The sequence below is a fragment of the Mizuhopecten yessoensis genome, unplaced genomic scaffold, assembly GCF_002113885.1.
Source record: "Mizuhopecten yessoensis strain PY_sf001 unplaced genomic scaffold, ASM211388v2 scaffold7289, whole genome shotgun sequence".
NCBI classification, from domain to species: Eukaryota; Metazoa; Mollusca; class Bivalvia; order Pectinida; family Pectinidae; genus Mizuhopecten; species Mizuhopecten yessoensis.
This window is the reverse complement of record NW_018406973.1, coordinates 25,148-40,643: the sequence shown is the minus strand read 5'-3', so window position 1 is coordinate 40,643 and position 15,496 is coordinate 25,148. Positions and strand designations below refer to the sequence as shown.

The window sequence follows — 15,496 nt, the reverse complement described above, 5'->3', positions numbered from 1 at the left end:
CTATTTCCGTCCGTCAACTTTTTCCTTTAAAATGCTACTTGTCCTGAATGGCTCAGAGGATTTTGACCAAATTTGGTCAGGAGCATCATTGGCCAAAGGGTTCTCAGTTTTGTATAAACGGAGGGTATAACCCCCCTGGGGGCAGAGGGGCGGGGCCAAATAGGGGGAAAATAGGTAAATCTTTAAAAATCTTCTTCTTCTCAACCAATAGAAGGATTTTGACCAAATTTGTCCTAGAGCATCTTTGGACAAAGGAGACTCAAGTTTGTATAAACGGAGGGTGTGGCCTCTTTGGGGGCAGAGGGGCGGGGCCAAATAGGGGAAGTAGAGGATTTTTTCTCTCCTACTATACAAGTGAAGGGATTTAAACCAAATGCAGTCTGAAGCTTGGTCAGGAGCATCATTGGCCAAAGGGTTCTCAGTTTTGTATAAACGGACGGTATAGCCCCCCCTCGGGGCAGAGGGGCGGGGCTAAATAAGGGGAAAAAAGGTAAATCTTTAAAAATGTTCTTCTTCTCAACCAATTGAAGGATTTTGACCAAATTTGTCCTAGAGCATCTTTGGACAAAGAAGACTCAAGTTTGTATAAACGGAGGGTGTGGCCCCTCTGGGGGCGGAGGGGCGGGGCCCAATAGGGGAAATAGAGGATTTTTTTTCTCCTGCTATACAAGTGAAGGGATTTTAACCAAATGCAGTCTGAAGCATGATTAGGGACAAAAGAATCAATTTTGTATAAACTGAGGTGTGTGGGCCTCCTTCTAAGGGCAGATGGGTGGGGCCCATTAGGGGAAATAGAGGAAAACATCAAATATCCTTCTCCTTTTGTACCGATGAAGGGATTTTGACCAAATTTGGTCTGGAGCATCATTGGCCAAAGGGTTCTCAGTTTTGTATGAACGGAGGGTATGGTCCCCCTGGGGGCAGAGGGACGGGGCCAAATAGGGGAAAATAGGTAAATCTTTAAAAATCTTCTCCTCAACCAATTGAAGGATTTTGACCAAATTTGTCCTAGAGCATCTTTGGACAAAGGAGACTCAAGTTTGTATAAACGGAGGGTGTGGGCCTTCTGGCGGCATAGGAGCGGGGCCCAATAGGGGAAATAGAGGATTTTTTTTCTCCTACTATACAAGTGAAGGGATTTAAACCAAATGCAGTCTGAAGCATGCTTAGGGAGAAAAGAATCAATTTTGTTTAAACTGAGGTGTGTGGATTCCCCTTCTTTGGGGCAGATTAGTGGGGCCCATTAGGGGAAATAGAGGAAAACATTAAAGATCCTTCTCCTTCTGTACCGTTGAAGGGATTTTAACCTAACCAAACTTGTTTTAGAGAATCTTTGGGCAAAGGGAATTGAATATTTATAAATGGAAGATGCAACTTTGTTACTTGTACTCCTTTGATAAACCTGAATAGTACTCAGCAGGTTTTAAATTGAAAAATAAAATACCAGGTGAGCTATTAAGGCCCCTGGGCCTCTTGTTATAAATCTTTACAGTGTAATAGCTAGCGGGGGCCGGTATGGGACATGTATTGCTTTAGCAATACTCAGTATGCTTGTTATCCTGGATTTGTTCAAAGTGTTCATTGGGGTGCCACCCCAACACTTCCTGAGGAAGATAGACTTAAGCATACAAGGGGGAGCACAAGGATATCAATGCCTGTGTGTTTTTGCCCTAGTTCTTACTTGGAGTACATTGAAATGTCTTTGTTTACTTGTTTGACATGTAGCATCCATGGTTATGGTTAGGTTGTATTAATATCACCAAGCATCATACTTTCAGTGTGATGACCTGGATCAACATTTAGTTCAGGTGGTATGTCTGGTTACATAGTTCAGATGGTATATCTGGTTACATAGTTCAGGTGGTATGTCTGGTTACATAGTTCAGGTGGTATGTCTGGTTACATAGTTCAGGTGTTAGGTTGTATTTATATCACCAAGTATCCTACTTTCAGTGTGATGACCTGGATTAACATGAAGTTCAGGTGGTATGTCGATCTAGTTGTTAGTGTACACCATGATACTGGTTATTGTACCACATGATAAAAAGTCATCGTCTGTGTGATGTTTTGTTGGGGAATCTGGTAGTCATGACAGTTTATTTCTGGGAACCAAAATGAGAGTCAATATTTTGAATTGGGATCGTTATTGATCAATATCATTTTATTTTTTCTGTTAAGGAGTAGTCATGGACCAAGAGAAGGCCAAGGTGCTATTTCGCGAGGGAGCCATTTTGTTGTTCCTTGATGTACCAGAGGGTACAGAGTTTGGTATTGACTACAACTGCTGGAAAGTCGGACCTCAGTTTCGTGGTGTGAAGATGATACCACCTGGGATACACTTTGTGTACTACAGGTAAACGTCGCTCTCCTGGTAGTGTGTATTACCGGTAAATGTCCCCCTCCTGGTAGTGTGTACTACAGGTAAACGTCGCTCTCCTGGTAGTGTGTACTACAGATAAATGTCACTATCCTGTTGGTGTGTACTACAGGTAAACGTCCCTCTCCTGGTAGTGTGTACTACACGTAAACGTCCCTCTCCTGGTAGTTTGTACTACAGGTAAACGTCCCTCTCCTGGCAGTGTGTACTACAGGTAATCGTCCCCCTCCTGGTAGTGTGTACTACAGGTAAAGGTCCATCTCCTGTTAGTGTGTACTACAGGTAAAGGTCCCCCTCCTGGTAGTGTATATTACAGGTAAAGTTCCCCCTCCTGGTAGTGTATACTACAGGTAAAGGTCCCCCTCCTGGTATTGTATACTACAGGTAAAGGTCCCCCTCCTTGTAGTGTGTACTACAGGTAAACATCCCCCTCCTGGTAGTGTGTACTACAGGTAAAGTTCCCCCTTCTGGTAGTGTGTACTACAGGTAAACATCCCTCTCCTGGCAGTGTGTACTACAGGTAAAGGTCCCCCTCCTGGTAGTGTGTACTACAGGTAAAGGTCCCTCTCCTGGTAGGGTGTACTACAGGTAAACGTCGCTCTCCTGGTAGTTTGTACTACAGGTAAAGTCGCTCTACTGGCAGTGTGTACTACAGGTAATCGTCTCTCTCCTGGTAGTGTGAACTACAGGTAAACGTCGCTCTCCTGTTAGTGTGTACTAAGTGTGTACTACAGGTAAACGTCGCTCTCCTGTTAGTGTGTACTAAGTGTGTACTACAGGTAAACGTCGCCCTCCTGGTAGTGTGTACTACAGGTAATGGTCCCCCTCCTGGTAGTGTGTACTACAGGGAAACGTCGCTCTCCTGGTAGTGTGTACTACAGGTAAACGTCGCTCTCCTGGTAGTGTGTACTACAGATAAATGTCACTATCCTGTTGGTGTGTACTACAGGTAAACGTCCCTCTCCTGGTAGTGTGTACTACAGGTAAACGTCGCTCTCCTGGTAGTGTGTACTACAGGTAAACGTCCCTCTCCTGGTAGTTTGTACTACAGGTAAAGTCGCTCTCCTGGCAGTGTGTACTACAGGTAATCGTCTCTCTCCTGGTAGTGTGAACTACAGGTAAACGTCGCTCTCCTGGTAGTGTGTACTACAGGTAAAGGTCCCCCTCCTGGTAGTGTGTACTACAGGTAATGGTCCCCCTCCTGGTAGTGTGTACTACAGGTAAAGTTCCCCCTTCTGGTAGTGTGTACTACATGTAAACGTTTCCTTCCTGGAAGTGTGTACTACAGGTAAACATCGCTCTCCTGGTAGTGTGTACTACAGGTAAATGTCCCTCTCCTGGTAGTGTATACTACAGGTAGACGTCCCCCTCCTGGTAGTGTGTACTACAGGTAAACGTCCCCCTCCTGGTAGTGTGTACTATAGGTAAACGTTCCCCTCCTGGTAGTGTGTACTTCAGGTAAACGTCCCCCTCCTGGTAGTGTGTACTACAGGTAAAGGTCCATCTCCTGTTAGTGTGTACTACAGGTAAAGGACCCCTCCTGGTAGTGTATACTACAGGTAAAGTTCCCCCTCCTGGTAGTGTATACTACAGGTAAAGGTCCCCCTCCTGGTATTGTATACTACAGGTAAAGGTCCCCCTCCTTGTAATGTGTACTACAGGTAAACATCCTCCTCCTGGTAGTGTGTACTACAGGTAAAGGTCCCCCTCCTGGTAGTGTGTCCTACAGATAAACGTCTATTTCCTGGTATTGTGAATGAACTACAGGTAAACGTTGCTCTCCTGGTAGTGTGTACTACAGGTAAACATCCCCCTCCTGGTAGTGTGTACTACAGGTAAACGTCCCCCTCCTGGTAGTGTGTACTTCATGTAAACGTCTCCTTCCTGGTAGTGTGTACTACAGGTAAACATCCCCCTCCCGGTAATGTGTACTACAGGTAAACGTCCCCCTCCTGGTAGTGTGTACTACAGGTAAATGACCCTCTCCTGGTAGTGTATACTACAGGTAAACCTCCCCCTCCTGGTAGTGTGTACTACAAGTAAACGTCCCCCTCCCTGTAGTGTTTACTACAGGTAAACGTCCCCCTCCTGTTAGTGTATACTACAGGTAAAGGTCCACTCCTGGTAGTGTATACTACAGGTAAACCTCCCCCTCCTGGTAGTGTGTACTACAAGTAAACGTCCCCCTCCCTGTAGTGTTTACTACAGGTAAACGTCCCCCTCCTGTAAGTGTGTACTACAGGTAAAGGTCCACTCCTGGTAGTGTATACTACAGGTAAACGTCGCTCTCCTGTTAGTGTGTACTACAGTGTTTGTTTTTGTGATTCTCATTGTCTTGTCTATGTTTTTGATTCACATTGTCTGTATTTGTGATTCACATTGTCTATGTTTGTGATTCACATAGTCTGTATTTGTGATTCACATTGTTTTATTTGTGATTCACATTGTCTGTATTTGTGATTCACATTGTCTGTATTTGTGATTCACATTGTCTATGTTTGTGATTCACATTGTTTGTATTTGTGATCACATTGTCTGTATTTGTGATTCACATTGTCTGTATTTGTGATTTTCATTGTCTGTATTTATGATTCACATTGACTGTATTTGTGATTTTCATTGTCTGTATTTATGATTCACATTGTCTGTATTTGTGATTCACATTGTCTGTATTTGTGATTCACTTGTTTTATATGTGATTCACATTATCTGTATTTGTGATTCACATTGTCTGTATTTAGGATTCACATTGCCTGTATTTAGGATTCACATTGTCTGTATTTGTGATTCAGATTGTCTGTATTTAGGATTCACATTGTTTGTATTTGTGATTCACCTTGTCTGTATTTGTGATTCACATTGTCTGTATTTGTGATTCACATCGTCTGTATTTGTGATTCCCATTGTCTGTATTTGTGATTCACATTGTCTGTATTTGTGATTCACATTGTCTACATTCGTTTTTCAGTGCCTGTAACAAAGAAGGAGAAGCAAGTCCCAGAACTGGATTCTTTTACAACTTCAAACAAAGAGAAATCGTTGTTAGGAGATGGGACAAGACATTAGAAGGTAGTCTGAGATCAGTTTCTGTTATAACTTACTTTCAGTTAAATCAAAAACAGAAACATCGTTAAAAGTGTTTGTTTTATATGTCATGTTTTTTTTCAAATAATTTGGAAGTTTCTGTTTTGACATATGTTTTCTTGTCAATTTTTTGTTCACTTGAAAGATTAACAAATTTGACTTGTAAAATATGAAATCGATATATGTTAATAAGTAGTAGACTCAGCCCGTGTACAACACAGATAGCCGCAGTTAGATTGATACATCTGTTTTAGTTACATGATGTTAATATACTTATTATTCCCAGCCTTACAAAGTTTCCTCAGTAAATCTCAGAAATTGTTTGACATTCTTTTACAAAATGTTGATTACATGAATTGAGGTATCTTGTAGTGATTTTTAGCTCACCTGCTAGAAGGGCAAGTGAGCTTATGTCATGGTGCGGCGTCTGTCGTCGTCCTTCAACTTTTCCTTTAAACGACTTCTTCTGAAGAACGAACAGGCATAAGGCCATGATATTTGACTGAAAACTTTGTTGGTAGGAGCCAGACAAAGTTTGAGAACGAAAATGACCTTTTTTAGCTGACCTGCCCGTAGGGCAAGCAAGCCGATGTCATGGTGCGTCGTCCGTCGTCCATCCGTCGTCCGTCATAGTTCTCAACTTTTCCTTTAAATGACTTCTTCTGAAGAACGAACAGGCATTGAGCCATGATATTTGACTGAAAGCTTCGTTGGTAGGAGCCAGACAAAGTTTGAGAACGAAAATGACCTTGACATACTTTCAAGGTCACAGGGGTCAAATGTGTCAAACACTTCAAACGACTTCTTCGGAGAACTGAAAGCTGTAGAATCTTTAAATTTGGCTGGTGGCTTCCTGGGATAGAGCCCGACAAAGTTTGAGAACAAAAATGACCTTTACCTACTTTCAAGGTCACAGGGGTCAAATATGTCAAGCTCTGTAAACAACTTCTTCTTACCAACAAAGCTACCAGCCACATATTAAGATTTTATACCTTTTAATTCTGCAGATGAAGTTGTTGTCAAGTATTTGACACTTTTGACCCTGTGACCTCGAAATTAGGTCAAGGTTATTTTTTGTTCTCAGATTTATTTGGGGTCTTACTAACAAAGGTACCAGCCCCATATTGAGATTCTATACCTTTCAGTTCTTCAGAAGAAGTCATTTAAAGTATTTGACACTTTTGACCGCTGTGACCTTGAAAGTAGGTCAAGGTCATTTTCGTTTTCAAACTTTGTTTGGCTCCTACTCACGAAGCTATTACCCAAATATTAGACTCCAGGCCTGTCCATTCTTCATAACAAGTTGTTTAAAGGAAAAGTTGACTGACGATGATGGACGCCGACGGAAGAACGGATGATAGATGCCCACGCTAAAAACTGTTCAAGATAACTTGGCAAAACTTTCTGTTTACATCACACTAGTTGTGTAGAAGTGCCTTTTACTATTGGGGTCTTTTCAAAATATATAAAAGTAATTGGTTAAATTTGTTACTTAGTTCACCTCTACCTCGTGACATGACAATAAATATTAAATTATTTGAGAGTAGAGAGACAAACCAAAATTCAGCTATATCTTACAAATGTCTAGCCAAGCACTTTTCAACAAAACAAGAGGCCCAGAGGGCCTGTATCGTTCACTTGGATATCTAAGCAATCATGGCAAAATATTCTCCAAATGAGATCCAAGGGAATATGCGAGACCCCAAGGCCAATCCTTGTAGCATATCTGTATTAAATTTCTCATGCCCAGCAACTTTATGTATGGTTATGGGGTGGTAATCTCAACTGTTTCCAAGCTGTGACTCAGAAACTAGGTCCATAGGTTGTGGCCAGACCCAAGGATCAATTCTAATATCATGACTGCATTCATCTCTTTTTGCCCAGCATTTGTATTTATAGTTTTGGTGTGGGGATCTCAACCGTTTTGAAGTTATGACCCAGGGGTTAAGTCTGCAAAGGTGGGGCAGACCCTGGGATCCATTCTAATATCATGACTGCATTAGTCTCTTTATGCCCAACAATTTTATATATAGTTTTGGGGTGGGGATCTTTACCATTTTGAAGTTATGACCCAGGGGTTAAGTCTCCAAGGCTGGGGCATCCTGGAAGCATATGTGCATTCATTTCTTTATACTCAGCGATTGTATATATGGTTTTTGGGTGGGGATCTCAACTGTTTCCAAGCTATGACTAAGAAACTTGGTCCCTAGGGGTTCGGTCAGACCCCAGGGTCTATTCTAATACCATGACTGCATTCGTCTCTTTATGCCCAGCATTTGTATTTCTAGTTTTGGGGAGGGGATCTCAACTGTTTCAAAGTTATGACCATGGGACTATGCCTCCAAGGGTGGGGCCAGATCCTAGGGCCATCCTGTAAGCAACTGTGCATTCTTATCTTTATACTCAGCTCCACCATTTGTACAATTTTGAATCCCCACCTCCTAGGGATACTTCCAGTCAAATATGGATGATATCCATATCTTAGTTCCAGAGAAGAAGTCGCTTAAAGCAATCTAGCAAAATTGCCCCCTTTTTGGCCCCGCCCCCTCAGCCCCCTGGGGGGCCAGCCCCACCATTTGTACAATTTTAAATTCCCACCACCTATGGATGCTTCCAGTCAAATATGGATGATATCCATATCTTAGTTCCAGAGAAGAAGTCGCTTAAAGCAATATAGCCAAATTGCCCCCCTTTTCCCCCCCCCCCCCCCCCTCTCACAATTTTTAAAATTTCCACCACCTATGGATGCTTCCAGTCAAATATGGTTGATATCCATCTCTTGGTTCCAGAGAAGATGTCGCTTAAAGCAATATAGTCAAATTGCCCCCTTTTGGCCCTGCCCCTCAGCCCCCTGGGGGGTCAGCCCCACCATTTGTACAATTTTGAATCCTCACCACCTAGGGATGCTCCCAGTCAAATTTAGTCAAATTCCAATCAGTGGTTAAGAAGAAGTCGTTCAAAGAAATTGTTGACGCACAGACGACCGACGGACGCCATAGTATCCCATAAGATCAACTTGGTCCTTCGCACCAGGTGAGCTAACAAGCATTTACTACCGTTCATTACAACTAAACAAGCACTTACTACCTAGAATTAAAATCCCCATTGATTTTCAGTGTTTTCCTCACTTGGACTTTTATTTGCAGCTAATATGTTCCTTATCGGTGACTGCTGTAGATCGCAAAATAGCTTTGATGTAAAATTCAGACATAAACACACTTGTTTTATAGATATTGGAAAAGATGCTGTCAGTCCTGAAGATCTACAGCGTTACCATGACAACACACAAGAAATGGACAAATACCTTGGACCTTATCCATACAACAAGTAAGAATATCTTTCATCAGGCATAATTTAAAGTCTTTGTTTTGGAACTAAATTCCACCAATCCTTGTTATACTGCCATTATATATCCAGCAGAAGTTTGGCATTAAAAGAAGGGTCAACATAGGGACATGCAGATAAAAGTAATTGTTATAAATACAAGAGATCCCAGAGGGATCTTGGCGCCCACCTTTGTACCATCTTCATTAGTTCTTTGTCGGTTCGATCTTTTCTCTACTTTCCTCTAATCTGTTTGATCGAGTCATGTTAACAGTAAATGCACCTTGAGGTAACTTTTGATCTAAACTTAATACTGATGTGTATGAAAGCCAACCTTCAAAGTGAGTTTGTCATTCACACATTTACTAGTACATTACTTAATGTGAAAGAAATAGAATTGATCATTGCAATATGAGAACGATCTGTTTAGTTCTTCTTTTAATCCATTTTGTTTTTATGATCAGTCTCAAAATATAACATGCACAACGAGAGATTAAGGGGAACCTACATATAAAATTTGAGAAAGATCCCTCCCGTACTTCCCGAGGAATAGCGATAACAATTTAAGAAAGATCCCTCTAGTTCTTCCGGAGAAATAGCGGTAACAAACCCTGCACAGCTAAGGACCAAGGGGAACCTACATATAAAATTTGAGAAAGATCCCTCTGGTACTTCCAGCGAAATAGTGATAACAAACTTTCAATATCAAAATCAAAGATGGCTGCCTGTCGACCATGTTGTTTATCCGATCAGTCTCTAAAATTGCCCTGCACAGCTAGGACCAAGTAGAACCTACATATAAAATTTGAGAAAGNCGGGAACCTACATATGAAATTTGAGAAAGATCCCTTTAGTAGTTCTTGAGAAATACTGATAACAAGAGTTGTTTAGGGACGGACCACTGACGCAGGGTGATTTGAATAGCCCACCATCAGATGATGGTGGGCTGAAAATAGGATTGTAGCTTGAAAGGCTTACTAGGACCATATTTTGTCTAATATCGTGTCCGTTGTCACTTACTGGGTACTATAGTCTGCCTAATAACGTGTCCGTTGTCACTTACAGGGTACTATAGTCTGCCTAATAACAGAGGCCTCAGGCAAACAGTTCCCCAGGGTTTCCCCCTACCTCTGGATGATAGGTTTGACCGTTCCAAATATAGCCATGAAACAATTGTATACTGTTTTACAAATTGGCATCCAACTTTGTAACCTATATAGTTACATCATGGGAAGGGGTTGGGTCACTGTGACCTCTATTTGACTTTGACCTAAAGTAATAAAACAGTTTAATACAGCATACTTGCCAACCCTCCCTATTTAGGAGGGAGACTCCCGATTTTGGACCCCAAAAGTGAGCATTTTCAACCAGTGAATTTGATAACATATTTGTATTTTCTAAGATCTGATGATTTCACCTGAAAGAACAGCCCAAACAATGCCATTTAAAATATGTGAACTTTGATATCATATCACATTTTATTAGGGCTTTTCACCAACTGGTGAAAAGACCTATTGTTTTTGTTATGTTTCTTATTCTTATTCTTATTATTCTTCTTTCGTACTTTGTGGAATCTGTTTCTTTTGATTGGTAAAAGATAGGTTTATAGTCTTTAAGGTATGTTGTAGGAAAAGGTCTGAAGCTGATCAAGCAACATTTTGAAGTAGGTCAAAAATTAAATATGGCCACCATGACGTCATAGGTCAAAATCTTAAAATGGCCATAACTCAAAAACGGTTTAATTTACAGAATTGATGCAATTATATTATTTGTAGATAATCTTCGGGGCTAACTTTTATCATTACATGTTATTACAAAATATTTCAAATAAAAAAGCTCGCTATTGGGTCAAAGGTCACCATTTTTTAAAAACATTCAATTTTCATTGTTTTTGAAAAATACTTCTACAGATCGATGGAGTATGTCATTCCGATGAAATTGATGTCTTAAGTTTTCTGTAACAATTACCGTTAAGGTTGTACGCCATTTTGAAATATTTCCTTTGATCTTTTAAAAATTTCGCAATATATTAAAACTTGTTTTACTCCAATATCAATGACAAATATTTTGTTTAGTTGTAACGGGAAAAGTTTCCCTAGATGTCTTCTAACATTTGGTAACATTTTCAACTTCATCAAAAAAACAAAATGGCCACCATGACGTCATAGGGTAAAATCTTTAAAACCGCTATAACTCGAAAACCGTTGATTGTACAGAATTTGTGAAAGTAAATTATTTGTAGGTAATTTCTATATCTATCTTTTCCTCACTTTTCTCAATTAAAAAGTGCGCCTTGGGTCGAAGTTCACCAATATTTTTAAAACATTCATTTTTCATTTTTAAAACGCTGACAACATGTTAAAACTTCAACGATCTTCTTCTCCAATTCTGCCATTGCAATACCAACCACAATTGATAAATGTATTCCTTACGAAGTTATGTTTCTTTTTGGAGCAATTAATATTCCAAGATGGCCGCCACAAACTCTGATTGGCTAACAGCCTATACCAATATACTTCGTTAATGATATCAAACACGAGGTTGATCTTTGGATATCATATAGAGATAGCCAAGGGCAAACTTTTTCTTTCATACTGTTTTAACAAAAAATGTCAACTTCCGGTTTTCGGCAGGGATCAAAGTTAAAATGCACTATATTGGGTACCAACCTTAAAAAATCTTCTTCTTAAGTTCCACATGGTCTAGAGTCTTGATATTTGATAATGAAGATTCTGAGATGTCGGGGTATTAGGTTTAAAAAAATGGTTGACATTGATCAACTATCAAGGTCACAATCAAGGTCACAAACAAGTTCTACAAGGTCTAGAGTCCTACTATTTGATGCATTAACATGGTCAGATGATTGACTATCAAGTTTGAAAAAATGATTGACCTTGAATGACTTTCAAGGTCACAGAGGTCATATGTGTAAAAATATTGAAACCACTTTTTCTGAATAACCAATAACTCCAGGGTAATGATGTTTGACAAAGAAGCATGCTTGAATGAAGGACTTTAAAGTGTGTGCAAATGATTGACCTTGACCTACTCCAAATATAATTTCAAAGGTGAAAGTCAAAAACCGTTTTCATTTTTGTACGATTGTGAAGTGCTTTCAGTACTCTCAGTACTTTGATTTGTATCAAGACATCTAATACACGCTGGTAATACTACATCGATTACTACGCACTCTCAATCTTAAAAGTCGCGACAGTTTGCATCTCTACTGCGGTGGGTAAACATCAGCCTGTCTTTGGCATGGCAAACCCAACCGATATAGACAAAAACCTATTTCAATTCATCATCCTGACGTACATAGTGGACAGACTATATTTTACGGACTACCTGCATATTCAACTAAGCCCATTGGCTGCCTATATTTATCCAGTTTTTCTCCGACGTCATTTCGCACTCCGGGAATCCCGCACTACTAAGTCAGCTACTGTAGACTTTCACAAGTTATTATTAGAAGGCCAAATCAGTCCTTACAGTGAAAAGCCCGTCAAATTGTTAGCCAACAATTTCTAGGTTATGCTTTTTACTCTGAGCACGAGTAAACTCCCCCATGGAAATTTCAAAAAGTTGGCCTGTATTACAGGTTTCTGAAGCATATCAACACTACCATTGCATGTATGGACTTGACTCGGGGCGACAATATGTTGACCAGGCATATAACAGAAAAACGACATACATATTACTGAGATACAAATAACACTGGAGGTTTTCCTTTTTAGGTCACCTGAGCTTTCAGAAATCCAATATGGCCGCCACGGCCGCTATTTTGAAAAACTACTTTTAAACTTTAAGTCAAGTTATACTGGGCTAATTGAAATGAAACTTTGTTGGAATGATCGACTCATGGTCCTGACCAAGTTTTGTTATTTTTCGGGTCAATCAGAAATCCAATATGGCCGCCACGGCCGCTATTTTGAAAAACTACTTTTAAACTTTAAGTCAAGATAAACTGGGCTAATTGAAATGAACCTTTGTTGGAATGATCGACTAATGGTCCTGACAAAGTGTTGTCATTTTTCGGGTCGATCAGAAGTTCAATATGGCCGACACGGCCGCCATTTTGAAAAACTATTTCAAACTTAAAGTCAAGTTCTGCTTCGCTGATTGAACTGAAACTTTGTAGGAATGATCGACTCATGGTCCGGACAAAGTGTTGTTATTTTTCGGGTCGATCAGAAATTCAATATGGCCGACACGGCCGCCATTTTGAAACAAGAGGCCGAATGGGCCTGAATTGCACACCTGGTATAAATCTCACACTTGTAACCTTAAAAGTGATCTAAAATAAAGCTACAGGCAAAATATCAGTATTTATGATTAAAATTCATTCAAAAGAGCCTGTTATTTTTTTTTAAAAACATTTCACCCCTGTGATTGAAAGTCGAACAATGTCATTATGTTGAACACATTTTATAGCCTTTCATCTCAGGATGCAACTTGCAAAGTATCAACATCCTGGGACCCATGGTTATGCAGAAGAGGTCGTTTAAAGATTTTAAACAAATTTGACCCCTGTGACCTTGAATATAAGTCAAAGTCATTCACTTTAACAAACATAGTAGTCCTTGATCCCAGCATGCTACTGGCAAAATATCAACATCCTGAGCCTTTCGGTTATTCAGAACAAGTTCTTTAAATATTTTGAACATATTTGACCCCTGTGACCTTGAATATGATTCAAGGTCATACATTTAAACAAACTTGGTAGCCCTTGATCCAAGTATGCTACTGGCAAAATATCACCACCTTGGGCACTTTGGTTATTCAGAAGAAGTTGTTTCAAGTTTTTAACATATTTGACCCCTGTGATCTTGAATATGGGTGAAGGTCATTCATTTGAACAATCTTTGTAGCCCTTCATCCGAGTTTGCCTCTGGCCAAATATCATCACCCTAGGCCTTTCGGTTATTAAGAAGAAGTCATTTAAAGTAAAATATTGACGCCGGACCACGGCATAAGCTCACTTGACACTTCGTGCCAGGTGAGCTAAAATGTATTTCAAACTTAAAAACAAGTTATAATAGGCCGATTTAACTGAAACTCGGAGTAGGAATGATCACCTGACAAACTTAAGTTAACGTTATACTTCACTATTTTGTACTCAAATTGGTACATATTTCAACAACAAAAATAAATACTGTAGGACTCAGGTGACCGTTTCGGCCCATGGGCCTCTTGTTTTCTTTCTTGTGTTGTTTCTGGTAAATTAATAAATTTAGACACTTAAATTTTTTCCTGAATTTCAACCTTTTCACAGGTTCTCGGCCCTGTTTATGTTAAAGTGACTATATTTGTATTTTACAGCTACAAGACCTGGGTGTCACTGTGTGGCTATATCACTGACGAGCTTGCATCCCGACTCTCTCCAGAGACGGGGAAGATTGTTTCTGTGTCACAATTCGTTTCCGACAAGAGTACTAGCCAGTCCAGGAAAGAAAACAACGAAATAAATGGAAGTTTAAACAAGTCTGGAACTTTCACATCTGATGGACCGGTGTCTTTTCAGGAAGCTGAAGATCGACTTCCTGAAATGAAGACAACTCCAGGAACATCTATGCGATTCTCCATAATTCCAAAGAATAAATTTCCACCGGGAAGTTCTCCGGCAGAAATCACAAAACACAACATTGATTTAAGCTATATGCTAGAATGTATCCTAAGTACATATTGCTTAGAGAACTCAAATAACATTTTGGGAGAAATTCAATTTTCTTTCATTTGTTTTTTGTTTGGTCAGGTGTATGATGCATTTGACCAATGGAAAAAGCTGGTTCATTTGCTGTGCAGTAGTGAAGATGCATTGGCTAAACATACAGACTTATATTTAAACCTTATAACTGTTCTCCATTTTCAACTGAAAGAAATTCCAGAAGATTTCTTTGTTGACATTGTCTCTCAGGACAATTTTCTCACCTCTACTTTAAGAGAGTTCTTTACAAATATTGAGTCTGGTCAAGTCAATGAAATTCTTCAAAAGAAAGGGCTTAAATTTCGTGATCACCTTACTCTCAAATTCAAATGGGACTTCACGTGTGCTCCAGAGGACGATGAACCCGTGGTGGTTTCTTTGGTTGACTGAGTTAAAGGATCACTCCTTGTTACTGTTGTAAAATTTTATCATGATGTTACTAATAATATTAGTTACACGAATTTTTGGCAGGGTATACAGGATGGTATGACCCTAAAGGGTTTCGTATTTCCTGAGGCCGATAGGTATATAACAGAATATTTTAATAATACAATATTTTAAAAATTTACAAGGTACTCATTATTAATATTTTATGTCATCAATTTTCAGTAATAATAGTTGAAGCCTTCTAAATATTTAGTTTAAGGTAAACTAAATATCCAGCCAATAAACACCACTGGTAATAAAATAGATGACATTTTTGTAATAAATTTCAGATGTATTTTTTGTAATTGTCTGTTACAGTAAACAATTTCAACTCATTCTATTAAAACATCTAAAAACCTGTCATTATGAAGCTTTAAGGTTATATTTGTAAACAAGAGGTCCCAGGTGGATATTAGTGCTCACCATCGTACCGAGATCCCAGAGGGATATTAGTGTTCTTTAAGGTTATATTTGTAAACAAGAGGTCCCAGGTGGATATTAGTGCTCACCAACGTACCGAGATCCCAGAGGAGTCTTAATGCTCACCATCGTACCGAGATCTCAGAGGGATATTAGTGTTC

General features: G+C 39.7%; 1 protein-coding gene across 1 annotated transcript in view; it reads left to right on the top strand.

The window, feature by feature from the left end:
* Positions 1-15,210, top strand: part of LOC110453440 (protein AAR2 homolog) — a 26,066-nt gene extending 10,856 nt beyond the window's left edge. The window contains exons 2-5 of the mRNA XM_021502383.1: positions 2,179-2,353; positions 5,346-5,446; positions 8,692-8,788; positions 14,105-15,210. Coding sequence (XP_021358058.1) covers positions 2,187-2,353; positions 5,346-5,446; positions 8,692-8,788; positions 14,105-14,879 — 1,140 coding nt within the window. The 5' untranslated portion in view covers positions 2,179-2,186 and the 3' untranslated portion in view covers positions 14,880-15,210. The remainder of the gene's footprint in view (positions 1-2,178; positions 2,354-5,345; positions 5,447-8,691; positions 8,789-14,104) is intronic.
* Positions 15,211-15,496: the final 286 nt, after the last annotated feature.